Consider the following 15,164-nt stretch of genomic DNA (forward strand, 5'->3'; position numbering starts at 1 on the left):
ACTGTACCTCTGATAACTTGCTAACTGCATTTCATTTATCTCATCTTCAGTGATTCTCTTGTTCTTTTATTTGGATTTATTTCTTTGTTTCACCATTTTGGCTCTCAGTGGGTTTTGAAGCCTGTCAAATTTTCCCTGTGGGTGTTAGTGTTCTGCAGTTTGTGGTTCCCTCTACTGGGTTTAGATGAGTGTGGGAGAACCCACATTAAACACCATTGTCAAGTCTTACTTTCCTGGGTAGATTTGCAAGCCCAGGAAAGGTTCAGATATCCTCTAGCTTTTGGCCTGGAGGCTATTAGTCTCAATTACTTGATTAGCCTTGGGTTGTAGCTCTCAGCTGAATGAAAAACTTCCTCGGGTGTTCAGTGTAAAAGGATTTCCAGAGGGTCGAGTAGATGCTGGTTGTTAATGAGCCTCAATTTGCATTTCTCTGGCCCAGCTTAATGGGGTTAAATCTTTGATGAAGGGACTTCTGTTTCTCCCCAGAGCTCCAGGAAAGAGCTCCCCATGCAAGATGGCACTGTTCTTTGTGGCCATGACTCTGCAAAAACTCTGAGCACCCTTCAAATCTTGAGTGTCCCCACAAGGTTCCAGTCCAGTCCACCTGCCCTCTGCCAGAACCCAGTGGGCTATAGCTAATTTAGTGCTCTGTCCCAGCCCTCTGAACTGTGGAGCCAGCTTGAGATTTTAACCCTCAGGGAGCTGCTAATGGCTAAATCAGCTGCTGTTTATGGGCTTCCAGCCTGCCCTCTGGCACCTCTGCAGACCTAGCAGGCTTGATTCAGTGTCCTTTTTCTTGTTCATGGTTATATGGGTCCTCTCCAGCTTTTTTTCTGTTGGTTTTTCCTGAAGATTTGTCTTTATTTTAATTGTAATTCCAGTTTGGTCCTGTGTAGCTTCCATTCACTCCACCACCATTTTGGAATTTTGCAGTGTGATGCAGGTGAAGGCTGGGCACATCTCTGAAGTGAGAGCCACTGCTTTCCTGGAGAGGAACTGGGACCAGCCAGTCAGCAGGAGCTTTCCCAATGGCATGCTCTCTGCTCAGCAAGAAAGTACCCTCACTGCTCTGCTTGGCTTCCCCAGAGGAGTGGCACTTCAAGAACTCTACTCACAGCATCTCCTCCTCCCCACTTCCACCCCCTTCCAGAACACATGGCCCATTCTAACTAGTCCACATATGTCTTTCATAACCTTAAAACATTTAAACACAAGAAATCTGTAATACCATAATTTTTATTTTAGTATTGTTTGTTCATTAAAATAATCAATTCTGTTTCCATTTATTTTTAAGTGACTTATTGCTACATTTGATAAAATCATAATCAAATTTCATTATAGGTATCTATTAATATTATTATTTTATGGATAGAAGCATGAAAAAAGCTTAAAATACAACTTCATCTGATTCAGCCTTGACCACAATTAAGAGCTCTATAAAGAGGAGAGCTGGTGTTCATTGGTTGGATTCCCAATAGTTGTTTAGTGGCACAGTCCCAGTCTTGACCCAATTCAAGCCTTTGGCAGATAGATGGATATTGTCCTTCAGTTCTTCTTACCCATTCGCTTGCTTTCTTTATTTTCTCAAAAGCCCAGGGAGTATTTCTAGATTTAAAAAACAATGTTTCCATCAATTTCAGAATATAATTACATGTGAAATGCAATTGGTACCAAATCTAGTACGTTAGCTCCGACAGAATAATTCTGTCAAAATTAAGATATTTAAGAAAAGCAGTTCTGCCCTGGCCAGTTTGGCTCAGCGGTTAGAGCGTCAGCCTGTGGTCCCAAGAGACCCAGGTTCGGTTCCTGCTAGGGGCATGTACCTCGGTTGCAGTTTGTCCCCAGCCCTGGTTGGGTCGTGTGGGTGGCAACCACTTGATGTGTCCCTTTCATGTCGATGTTTCTCCCTCTCTTTCTCTCTCCCTCCCACTCTATCTGAACAAAATATCAAAAATTGTCAAGTGAGGATTAAAAAAAAAGACATGCATTGAAATCCTTCTTCTGCAATTACACAGTATTGCCTGTGTGATATTAGGCAGCTTTCATTCCATACTGAAGTCTGTTTCTTCAGTTATGGTAACAATATGAGATGCTGTAGGTTTGTTGGGGGATTAACAAAATTCATGTTTAAGAGTCCCTGGCACAGAGGCAGTCAATGAATATTGGCTGAATATCATGATGACATGAACATACCAATTAGCAACAGGCTTAAAGTGGTTAAAAGATTTGTTTCTCAGTAGTTATTAGTTTACTTATAGTTACTAACTGCTGAAAGCAACAAAACTGATTTTAACTATTCTCACTAATTCAACTGGCCTTCCTTTAATCCAGGTGGCCTTGAGACTTCCGACTGACCCAACTGCTAGTATGAAATTTTGTTCCTATACCTCCATGCCATGTGCTACTGCATTAACATAATGTACATCATGAAAGAAAGAAGTTTTAAGTGGACGTTAAATAGGAAATAAAAACTATTAAAAAGTTTTTTTTAAGGTTTATTTAAATTTATATATTTTTATTATTATTGATTTTTTAGAGAGAGATAGAACACCGATGCGAGAGACACTGATTGGCTGCCTCCTGCACACCCCCTATTGGGGATCGAGCTGGAAACCCAGGCATGTGCCCTGACCAGGAATCCATCTGGGACCTCTCAGTCCATGGGACGATGTTCAATCCACTGAGCCACAATGGCCGGATTAAAAGTTTTATTTATTGCCCTGGCCAGTGTAGCTTAGAAGTTAGAGCATCAACCTGAGCACAGAAGGGTTGAGGGTTTGATTCCAGGCAAGAGCACATACCTGGGTTGCAGGTTCTATCCCTGGTTCCAGTCAGGGTGAGTTTGGTAGGCAACCAATCAATGTGTCTCTCTCACATCGATGTTTTTCTTTCTTTCTAACCCTCCCTTCCACTCTAAAAATCAATGGAAAAAATACCTTTGGGTGAGGATTAACAACAACAAAGAAAGTTTTATTTATTAAAGTACTAAACCATTCTGCTCTCACAGTAACAGGAATATAGTAAGAGCCATATTTTTCTTTTTAAAATCTTGCTTTAATACTTTGTGATTTGCAATTCAAAAGTAGGTTCAAAGTTGTTAATACTTGATTTAGAGGCTATCATAGTTGGAGAAGATCAAAATAGAAGTGTCTCTTTGTGAGAGGGTAAAAATAGGTCTACTTGTTCATTTTAATTTAATGTGTAAATATATATCTCTAAGGGTTAAGAACTTTTTCTTAAACATGACACTTAAAATAGTTACAAATAATTCTTTTTAAAATTTTTTATCATCACCCGAGGACTTTTTTTTTTTTTTTTTGCATTTATCTTCAGATAGAGCAGAAGGGAGAGAGGGAGGAAGAGAGAGAGAGAGAAACATTAATGTAAGAGAGACACATTGACTGGCTGCCACCCTCAGAACCCCAACTGGGCCCGGGGAAAAACTGCAACCGAGGTACGTGCCCTTAGCAGGAACCGAACCCGAGACTCTCTGGTCTGCGAGCCAACACTCTAACTGCTGAGCCAGACAGGGCAGAGCAGTAATTCTTTATTTATTTATTTATTTATTTAATTGATTAATTTTTGTTACAGATGTTTCTCCTTTTTTCCCTTACTGATTCCCCCCTCCCCCCCCCTCCCTGCCCTTCCCCAGATTGTTGTACATGTCCACTGTTCATGCATACATGCGTATAAGTTCAGTGGTTCAACCCTCCCCCACCTCCCCACTTTTTAGGGGATTGTCAGTCTGTACCCCGCTTCTGCGTCTCTAGGATTACCCCATTCCTCAAACTGTTATGTTCATTATATTCCACAAATAAGTGAGATCATATGAAATTTGTCTTTCTCTGTTTGGCTTGTTTCACTTAGGATGATACTTTCAAGGTCCCTCCATGTCATCTCAAAGGATAAGAGATCTTTCTTTCTTACCGCTGCACAGTACTACATTCTGTATATCTACTGATGGACACTTGGGCTGTTTCCAGATCTTAGCTATTGTAAATAGTGCTGCTACAAAGATGGGGGTGCATATATTCTTTCTGATTGGTGTTTTATGCTTCTTAGGGTATATTCCTAGAAGTGGGATCACTGGGTCAAATGGAGGATCAATTTTTAATTTTTTGTGGTGACACCATATTGTTTTCCATAGTGGCTGCACCATTCTGCATTTCCACCAGCAGTGCACTAGAGTCCCCTTTTCTCCACACCCTCGCCAACACTTGTTGTTTGATGATTTGTTGATGGCGGCCATTCTGACAGGTGTGAGGTGGTACCTCATTGTTGTTTTGATTTGCATCTCTCTGATGATTAGTGATGATGAGCATTTCTTCATATGTTTCTTAGCCATTTGTATGTCCTGTTTGGAGAGGTGTCTATTTAGTTCCTCTGCCCATTTTTTAATTGGATTCTTTGTCTTCCTTTTGTGGAGTTGTATGAGCACTCTATATGTATTGAAAATTAACCCCTTAACTGATTGGCAATTATGCTCTCCCATACAGTGGGTAGCCTTTCCGTTTTGATGATTGTATCTTTCGCTGTGCAGAAGCTTTTGAGTTTGATGTAGTCCCATGTGTTCATTTTCTCCTTTGTTTCTATTGCCTTAGGTGATGTGTCAGTAAAAATTCTGCTGTGTATGAGGTCTGAAATTTTGTTGCCTACACTCTCTTCTAGGATTTTTATGGATTCATGAGTTACATTTAAGTCTTTTATCCATTTTGAGTTTATTATCATGTATGGTGTAAGTTGGTGGTCTAGTTTCATTTTTCTGCAAGTAGCTGTCCAATTTTCCCAGCACCATTTATTAAAGAGGCTGTCCTTACTCCACCGTATGCTCTCGCCACCTTTGTTAAATATTAATTGAGCGTATTGCCTTGGGTCCATTTCTGGGTTTTCAGTTCTGTTCCACTGGTCTATAAGCCTGTTCTTGTGCCAGTACCAGACTGTTTTGATTACAGTGGCTTTGTAGTATAACCTGAAATCTGGTATTGTGATCCCTCCAACTTTGTTCTTCCTTTTCAAGATTGCTGTGGCTATTCGAGGCCTTTTTTGGTTCCATATGAACTTTTGAAATAATTGTTCTAATACTGTGAAGTATGCCGTTGGTATTTTGATGGGGATTGCATTGAATCTATAGATTGCTTTGGGTAATATGGACATTTTAATGATGTTAATTTTCCCAATCCATGAACAGGGTATGTGCTTCCATTATTTTATATCTTCCTCTATTTCTTTTTTCTTTTTTTAAATAATTTTTTATTTATTTTTTTGTGACAGATATTTCACCTTTTTTACCCCATTGGCACCCCCCTCCCCACCCCACTCCCTCCCCGTCCCCGGCTTGGTTGTCCATGTCCATTGGTCATGCATACATGCATATAAGTTCTGTGGTTTATCTCTTCCCACCCCCCACCCCCTCTCCTGAGGTATGTCAGTCTGTGCCCTACATCCATGTTTCTGGGTCTACTGTATTCCTCAGACTGTTATGTTTATTATATTCCATATATAAGTGAGATCATGTGGTATTTGTCTTTTTCTGCTTGGCTTCTTTCACTTAGGATAATACTTTCCAGGTCCCTCCATGTCGTCTCAAAGGATAAGAGATCTTTCTTTCTTACCGCTGCATAGTACTACATTGTGTATATGTAGCACAGCTTTTTGATCCATTCGTCTACTGATGGACACTTGGGCTGTTTCCAGATCTTAGCTATTGTAAATAGTGCTGCTATGAACATGGGGGTACATATATTCTTCCTGATTGGTGTTTCAGGCTTCTTAGGGTATATTCCCAGCAGTGGGATCACTGGGTCAAATGGAAATTCAATTTTTAATTTTTTGAGGTAACACCATATTGTTTTCCATAGCGGCTGCACCAGTCTGCATTCCCACCAGCAGTGTATTAGAGTCCCCTTTTCTCCACACCCTCACCAACACTTGTTGTTTGATGATTTGTTGATGGCGGCCATTCTGACAGGTGTGAGGTGATACCTCATTGTTGTTTTAATTTGCATCTCTCTGATGATTAGTGATGTGGAGCATTTCTTCATATATCTCTTGGCCATTTGTATGTCCTGTTTGGAGAGGTGTCTATTCAGCTCCTCTGCCCATTTTTTAATTGGGTTCTTTGTCTTCCTTTTGTGCAGTTGTATGAGCACTCTATATATATTGGAAATTAACCCCTTATCTGATACATCATTGGCAATGATGTTCTCCCACACAGTGGGTTGCCTTTCCATTTTGATGATTGTTTCTTTTGCTGTGCAGAAGCTTTTTAGTTTGATGTAGTCCCATGTGTTCATTTTTCCCTTTGTTTCTGTTGCCTTAGGTGATGTATCAGTGAAAATTCTGCTCCGTATGATGTCCGAAATTTTGTTGCCTACATTTTCTTCTAGAATTTTTATGGATTCACGGGTCACATTTAAGTCTTTTATCCATTTTGAGTTTATTTTTGTGTATGGTGTAAGTTGATGGTCTAGTTTCATTTTTTTGCATGTAGCTGTCCAATTTTCCCAACACCATTTATTAAAGAGGCTGTCTTTACTCCACTGTATGCTCTTCCACCTTTGTCAAATATTAATTGAGCATATTGCCTTGGGTCCATTTCTGGGTTTTCAGTTCTGTTCCACTGGTCTATATGCCTGTTCTTGTGCCAGTACCAGGTTGTTTTGGTACAGTTGCTTTGTAGTATAACCTGATATCTGGTATTGTGATCCCACCTACTTTGTCCTTCTTTTTCAAGATTGCTGTGGCTATTCGGGGTCTTTTTTGGTTCCATATGAACTTTTGAAGTATTTATTCTAGTTCTATGAAATATGTCGTTAGTATTTTGATGGGGATTGCATTGAATCTATAGATTGCTTTGGGTAGTATGGACATTTTCATGATGCTAATTCTTCCAATCCAAGAACAGGGTATGTGCTTCCACTTTTTTATATCTTCCTCTATTTCTTTTTTCAATGACCTGTAGTTTTCTGCAAATAGCTCCTTTACTTCTTTGGTTAAGTTTATTCCTAGGTATTTTAATTTTTTTGGCGTGATGGTAAATGGGATTGTTTATTCAGTTTCTCTTTCTGTGAGTTCATCATTGTTGTACAAGAATGCCATCAATTTCTTGACGTTAATTTTGTATCCTGCTACTTTGCCAAATTCATTTATTAAGTATAGTAGATTTTGGATGGAGTCTTTAGGGTTTTCTATGTATAATATCATGTCATCTGCAAATAATTACAGTTTCACTTCCTCCTTTCCAATTTGGATCCCTTTGATATTTTCCTCATGTCTGATTGCTGTGGCTAAGACTTCCAGTACTATGTTAAATAAGAGTGGCGAAAGTGTACATCCCTGTCTTGTTCCTGTTCTTAATGGAAATGTTTTTAGTTTCTGTCCATTGAGTATGATGTTGGCTGTAGGTCTTTCATATATGGCCTTTATTATGTCGAGATATGATCCCTCTATTCCCACACCGCTGAGCATTTTTATCAGAAATGGATGCTGGATTTTGTCGAATGCTTTTTCAGCATCTATTGATATGATCATGTGGTTTTTATTCTTCATCTTATTTATGTGGTGTATCACATTTATTGATTTGCAAATATTGTACCAGCTTTGCATCCCTGGAATGAATCCCACTTGGTCATGGTGAATAATTTTTTTGATGTATTTCTGGATCCGATTTGCTAATATTTTGTTCAGGATTTTGGCGTCTATGTTCATCAGGGATATTGGCTTGTAGTTTTCTTTCTTTGTAGTGTCTTTTTCTGGTTTTGGAATTAGAATTATGCTGGCCTCATAGAACGTGTTTGAAAGTCTTCCTTCTTCTTGAATTTTTTGAAATAGTTTGAGGAGAATGGGTGTTAGTTCTTTTTTGAATGTTTGGTAAAACTCCCATGTGAAGCCATCTGGGCCTGGGCTTTTCTTTGCTGGGAGAGTCTTGATTACCTCTTCAATTTCCTTAGTTGTTATTCGTCTGTTCAAGTTTTCTATCTCTTCCCGGTCCAGTTTTGGGAGACTGTGTGTTTCTAGAAATTTGTCCATTTCACTTAGATTGTCGAATTTTTTGCCATATAGTTTTTCATAGTAGTTGTTAACAATCTTTTGTATTTCTGTGTTGTTGGTTGTTACTTCTCCTATTTCATTTCTGACTGTGTATTTTGGTTCTCTCTCTTTGTTTCTTGGTGAGTCTAGCTAAGGGTCCATCAATCTTGTTTATCTTTTTGAAAAAGTAGCTCTTTGTTTCATTGATCCTTTGAATTGTTTTTTTTTGGTCTCTATGTCTTTTATTTCTGCTCTGATCTTTACTATTTCCGTCCTTCTACTTGCTCTGGGGTTTTCTTTCTTTTGATTTCTAATTCTTTTAGTTGTGAGGTTAGACAGTCAATTAGAAATTTTTCCTGTTTTTTTGAGGTAGGCCTGTAGTGCTATGAACTTCCCTCTCAGAATTGCTTTCGCTGCATCCCATAGATTTTGTGGTGTTGTGTGTTCATTTTCATTGGTATCCATGAAGTTTTTAATTTCTTCCTTGATCTCCTCGGTGACCCCTTCATTGTTTAATAACATGCTATTTAGCCTCTATGTGTTGAAATGTCTTTGCACGTTCTTGTTGCAATTGATTTCTAGTTTCATGCCATTGTGATCTGAGAAGATGCTTGATATGATTTCAATCTTCTTGAACTTGTAGAGATTTTGTTTGTGCCCTATCATGTGATCTATCTTTGAGAATGTCCCATGTGCACTTGAGAAGAATGTGTATTCTGTAATTTTGGGGTGTAATTCTCTGTAGATATCTATTAAATCCATTTGGTCTAGTGCTTTATTTAGAGTCTCTGTTTCCTTGCTAATTTTTTGCCTAGAGGATCTATCCAGTGCTGTCAATGGGGTGTTGAAGTCCCCTGCTATGATTGTATTGCTATCGATTTCTCCTTTGCAGTTCTCCAGAAGATTTTTAATATATTTTGGTGCTCCTATATTGGGTGCATATATGTTTATCAAGGTTATATCTTCCTGTTGGATAGATCCTTTCAATATTATGTAGTGGCCGTCTTTGTCTCTAGTTATGGTCTTCATTTTGAAATCTATTTTTCAGATATGAGAATTGCTACCCCAGCTTTTTTTTGCTTTCCATTTGCTTGGAAAATTTTTTTCCATCCCTTCACTTTCAACCTATGTGAGTCTTTTGTTGTGAGGCAGGTCTCTTGTAAACAACATATAGATGAGTCATGCTTTCTTATCCAATCAGCTACTCTGTGTCCTTTTATGGGAGCATTCAATCCATTTACATTTATGGTGATTATTGATATGTATTTATTTATTGCCATTTTTGTTTAGTGTGGTTCTATTTTTCTTCCCATTTCTACTGCTAATTACAGCAGTCCTTTTAACATTTCTTGCAGTGCTGGTTTGGTGTTAATGTATTCCCTTAGCCTTTTTTTTTGTCTGGGAAGCTCTTTATTTGACCTTCTATTTTGAATGATAGCCTTGCTGGGTAGAGTAGTCTTGGATTCAGATTCTTGTTTTTCATGACTTTGATTACTTCATGCCATTCCCTTCTGCCCTGTAGTGTTTCTTGTGAGAAGTCAGCTGCAAGCCTTATGCAGTTTCCTTTGTAGGTAACCTGTTGCTTATCTCTTGCTGCTTTTAGGATTCTCTCTTTGTCTTTAATTTGTGGCATTTTAATTAATATGTGTCTTGGTGTGGGCCTGTTTGGGTTCTTTTTACTTGGGACTCTCTGTGCTTCTTGAACTTGAATGCCTTCTTGCTTCACCAAATTCGGGAAGTTTTCTGTCACTATTTTTTTGAATATATTCTCTATCCCTGGCTCATTTTCCTCTTCTTCAAGGACTCCTATGATGCGAATATTATCACATTTCCAGTTGTCCCACAGTTCTCTTAAGCTGCCTACTTGTTTTTTAATAATTTTTTCGTTTTGTTTTTATGATTGGTTAATTTTTTCTACCCTGTCTTCTAATTCACTGATCCGGTCCTCAGCTTCCTCTACTCTGCTTTTTAAACCTTCCAATGTGTTTTTCATTTCTGATATGTCATTTTTTATCTCTTCTTGATGGTTTTTAATTTCCAATTGGCTTATTTTCAGTGTCTCCATGTCCTTACTCCTGCTGTTCAGCTTCCTCAAGATCATGGCTCTGAATTCCAGCTCTGTTAACATGCCTAATTGATCCACATTGATCTCATCTTCGGTGGAGGTTTCTTGCTCTTTCATTTGGCTTCTGTTTCTATGTTTCACCATCTTGGCTATCACTGTGGGCTTTGGAGCCTGTCAAGTTTTCCATTGGGTGTTGGTGTTCTGCTGTTTGTGGCTCCCTCTCCTGTGTTTAGATGAGCGAGGGAGGACCCACGTTAAACACCACTGTCAAGTCTTACTTTCCTGATTAAAGTTGCTAGCCCAGGAAAGGTACTGTTATCCTCTAGCTTTGTGCCTGGAGGCTAGCAATGAGGTTACTTGATGAGTTTTGGGTTGTCAGTTGATTGAAAAACTCCCTCAAGTGCTCAGCACAAGGGTGGGGCAGATGCTGGTTGTTAATGAGCCTCAATTACCACTTCAATGGCTCACAGGGTAGGGTTGGATCTCCCAGTGAGGGGCTGCTGCCTCTCCTCAGAGCCCTGGGAAGGAGCAATATGGCCACTGTCCTGTGTGGCTGCAACTCAGTGAAAGCTCTGAGCGCCCTCCAAATCCCGATTTTCCTGACACAGTTCCAGTCCAGTCTGCCCTCCCTCTGCCGGAGCCCAAGGTGAGTGGCTGTGCCTTTTTTAGCCTCTGTCCTGGCTCTGCGTTGTGGAGCCACCTGGGAGTGTAACCCGAGGGTGCTGCTCACAGCTAAGGCTGCTGTTGAGCTGCTGATCATGGGCTCCCAGCCCCCGTCTCACGCCTTCACAATCCTACCAGGATCGAGTCAGTGTCCCTGCTTATATGGTCCTCGCAAGCTGCTTTTCTGTTGGTTTTCCCCATCGATTTGTCTGTGTTATAGTTGTAATTCCAATTTGGTTCTGGGAGATGGTCTGTGTAGCTTCCATTCACTCCGCCGCCATTTTTCTCTTGATCTATTTCTTTTTTCAATATCTGGTAGTTTTCTGCGAATAGGTCCTTTATTTCTTTGGTTAAGTTTATTCCTAGGTATCTTAATTTTTTTGCAGCAATGGTATATGGGATTGTTTTCTTAGTTTCTCTTTCTGTGAGTTCATCATTGGTGTATAAGAATGCCATCGATTTCTTGATGTTAATTTTGTATCCTGCTACATTGCCAAATTCATTTATTAAGTCTAGTAAACTTTTGATAGAGTCTTTGGGGTTTTCTATGTATAGTATCATGTCATCTGCAAATAATGACAATTTCACTTCCTCCTTTCCAATTTAGATCCCTTTTATTTTTTCTTCCTGTCTGATTGCTGTGGCTAAGACTTCTAGTACTATGTTAAATAGGAGTGGTGAAAGTGGGCATCCTTGCCTTGTTCCTGTTCTTAAGGGAAATGCTTTTAGATTTTGCCCATTGAGTATGATGTTGGCTGTAGGTCTTTCATATATGGCCTTTACTATGTCTAGGTACGATTCCTCTATTCCCACACTGCTGAGCATTTTTATCAGAAATGGATGCTGGATTTTGTTGAAGGCTTTTTCAGTATCTATTGATACGATCATGTGGTTTTTATTCTTCATTTTATTTATGTGGTGTATCACATTTATTGATTTGCAAATATTGTACCAGCCTTACATCCCTGGGATGAATCCCACTTGGTCATGGTGGATAATTTTTTTGGTGTATTGCTGGATCCGATTTGCTAGTATTTTGTTCAGGATTTTGGCATCTATGTTCATCAGGGATATTGGCCTGTAGTTTTCTTTCTTTGTTGTGTCTTTTTCTGGTTTTGGAATTAGAATTATGCTGGCTTCATAAAACGAGTTTGGAAGTCTTCCTTCGTCTTGAATTTTTTGAAATAGTTTGAGGAGAATGGGTATTTGTTCTTCTTTGAATGTTTGGTAAAACTCCCATGTGAAGCCATCCGGGCCTGGGCTTTTGTTTGCTGGAGAGTCTTGATTACATCTCCAATATCTTCTGTTGTTATTGGTCTGTTCAAGTTTTCTATCTCCTCCTGATCCAGTTTAGGGAGACTGTGTGTTTCTAGAAATTTGTCCATTTCGCTTAGAGTGTCAAATTTGTTGCCATATAATTGTTCATAGTATTTGTTAACGATCTTTTGTATCTCTGTTGTGTCAGTTGTTACCTCTCCTCTTTCATTTCTGATTTTGTGTATTTGAGTTCTCTCTCTTTGTTTCTTGGTGAGTCTAGGTAAGGGTCCATCAACCTTGTTTATCTTTTCAAAATACCAGCTCTTTGTTTTATTGATCCTTTGAATTGTTTTTTTGGTCTCTATGTCATTTATTTCTGCTGTTATATTTACTATTCTTTCCTTCTACTTGCTCTGGGGTTTTCTTTTTGTTTGCTCTCTAGATCTTTAAGTTGAGGTTAGATAATCTATTAGAGATTTTTCTTTTTTTTCTTTTTTTAGGTAAGCCTGTAGTGCTATGAACTTCCCTCTCAGAACTGCTTTCGCTGCATCCCATAGACTTTGTGTTGTTGTGTCTTCATTTTCATTCGTTTCCAGGAAGTTTTTGATTTCATCCCTGATCTCCTCGGTGATCCATTCATTGTTTAATAACATGCTATTTAGCTTCCATGTGTTCAAATGTTTGTATGGTCTTCTTGAAATTGATTTCTAGTTTCATGCCATTGTGATCTGAGAAGATGCTTGATATGATTTCAATCTTCTTGAACTTGTAGAGACTTAGTTTGTGCCCTAACATGTGGTCTATCTTTGAGAATGTCCCATGTGCACTTGAGAAGAATGTGAATTCTGTAGTTTTGGGGTGTAATTCTCTGTAGATATCTATTAAATCCATTTGATCTAGTGCTTCATTTAGACTCTCTGTTTCCTTGCTAATTTTTTGTCTAGAGGATCTATCCAGTGATGTCAGTGGGGTGTTGAAGTCCCCTGCTATGATTGTATTGCTATCGATTTCTCCTTTGAAGTCCTCCAGAAGTTTTTAAATATATTTTGGTGCTCCTATATTGTGTGCATATATATTAAGGTTATATCTTCCTGTTGGATATATCCTTTCAATATTATGTAGTGTCCTTCTTTGTCTCTAATTATGGCCTTCATTCTGAAGTCTATTTTATCAGATATGAGTATTGCTACCCCAGCTTTTTTTTCTTTTCTGTTTGCTTGGAAAAATTTTTTTCCATACCTTCGCTTTCAATCTATGTGAGTCTTTTGTTGTGAGGTGGATATATATGTAAACAACATATATATGAGTCATGCTTTCTTATCCAATCGGCTACTCTCTGTCTTTTTATGGGAGCATTCAATCCATTTACATTTTAGGTAATTATTGATATGTACTTATTTATTGCCATTTTTGTTTAGTGTGGTTCTATTTTTCTTCCCATTTCTCCTGGTAATTAGAGCAGTCCTTTTAACATTTTTTGCAGTGCTGGTTTGGTGCTAATGTATTCCCTTAGCCTTTTTTTTTTTTTTTTTGTCTGGGAAGCTCTTTATTTGTCATTCTATTTTAAATGATAGCCTGCTGAGTAGAGTAGTCTTGGATTCAGATCTTTGTTTTCATGACCTTGATTACCTCATGCCATTCCCTTCTGGCCTGTAGTGTTTCTTGTGAGAAGTCAGCTGAGAGCCTTATGCAGTTTCCTTTGTAGCTAACCTGTTGCTTATCTCTTGCTGCTTTTAGGATTCTCTCTATGTCTTTAGTTTTTGGCAGTTTGATTACTATGTGTCTTGGTGTGGGTCTGTTTGGGTTCTTTTTACTTGGGGCTCTCTGTGCTTCTTGAACTTGAATGCTTTCTTCCTTCACTAAATTTGGGAAGTTTTCTGTCACTATTTCTTTGAATATATTCTCTAACCCTTGCTTATTTTCTTCTTCTTCAGGGACTCCTATGATGCGAATATTATTCCGTTTCCAGTTGTCCCACAGTTCTTTTAAGCTGTCTTCCTGTTTTTTAATAGTTTTTTCCTTTTACTGATTGGTTGTTTTTTTTCTAGCCTGTCTTCTAATCACTGATCCCGTCCTCAACTTCCCCTACTGTGCTTTTTAGACCTTCCAATGTGTTTTTCATTTCTGATATGTCATTCTTCATTTCTTCTTGTTGGTTTTTATTTTCCAACTGGTTGATTTTCAATATTTCTATGTCTTTACTCATGGTGCTCATATCCTTACACATGCTGTTTAGCTTCCTCAACACCATGGTTCTAAATTCTAGTTCTGTTAACTTGCTTAACTGCACCTCATTTATCTCATCTTCCGTAGAGGTCTCTTGTTCTTTTATTTGGCTTTTGTTTCTGTTTTTCACCATTTTGGTTATCACAGTGGGCTTTGGAGTCTGCCAAATTTTCCCTGTGGGTGTTGGTGTTCTGCTGTTTGTGGGTCCCTCTCCTGTCTTTGGATGAACCAGGGAGGACCCACTTTAAACACCACCATCAAGTCTTAGCTTTTCTGGTTAGTGTTGCTAGCCCAGGGAATGGTAGTTATCCTCTAGCCTTTTTTGCCTGGATGCTATTAGTAGAGGTTACCTGAAGACCCTTGGTTTCTGAGTTGCCTCAAAAACTCCCTCAGGTGCTCAGTGTAATAGGATTTCCAGAGGGTGGGGCAGCTGCTGGTTGTTAATGGGCCTCAATTAGCATTTCAATGGCCACCATGTGGGGTTGAATCTCTGAGGGAGGGACCTCCGCCTCTCCCCAGGGCCCTGGGAAGGAGTAAAATGACCACAGTCCTGCATGGCTGCACCCAGCGAAAACTCTTAGCACCTTCCAAAACCCCAGTGTTCCCACACAGTTCCAATCCAGTCTGCCTTCACTCTGCCGGAGCCCAAGGGAGTGGCTGCTGCCAATTTAACCTCTGTCTAGACTCTGTGTCGTGGAGCTGCCTGGGACTTTTAACCCAAGGGTGCTGCTTTCAGCCAACGACATTGCACTCAGCAGAAACCCCAGGACTAAGCCGCGGTAGCTTCAGCTTCCAGCAGAGTCCCCTGGTCCCTGTGAGTCTGTGCGGCACCAGCCGAGGTCTTAGTACGCAGAGTTCGCAGGACTCAGCCTCGGTAGCAGCGTCCTGCCAAGTCCCCTGGTTGCAGCCACTCTGTGCCGGTCCA

The 15,164-nt window shown here is 39.4% G+C and overlaps 1 protein-coding gene across 1 annotated transcript in view; it reads right to left on the reverse strand.

Annotated features, from left to right (window-relative positions):
- Window positions 1-1,280: 1,280 nt before the first annotated feature.
- The window catches only part of PARP4 (poly(ADP-ribose) polymerase family member 4), a 141,430-nt gene continuing 127,546 nt past the window's right edge, over window positions 1,281-15,164 (reverse strand). The window contains exon 35 of the mRNA XM_036252164.1: window positions 1,281-1,605. Within this exon, the coding sequence (XP_036108057.1) occupies window positions 1,410-1,605 (196 nt within the window). The 3' untranslated portion in view covers window positions 1,281-1,409. The remainder of the gene's footprint in view (window positions 1,606-15,164) is intronic.

The sequence above is a fragment of the Molossus molossus genome, unplaced genomic scaffold (genome assembly GCF_014108415.1).
Source record: "Molossus molossus isolate mMolMol1 unplaced genomic scaffold, mMolMol1.p scaffold_m16_p_10, whole genome shotgun sequence".
Lineage (NCBI taxonomy): Eukaryota > Metazoa > Chordata > Mammalia > Chiroptera > Molossidae > Molossus > Molossus molossus.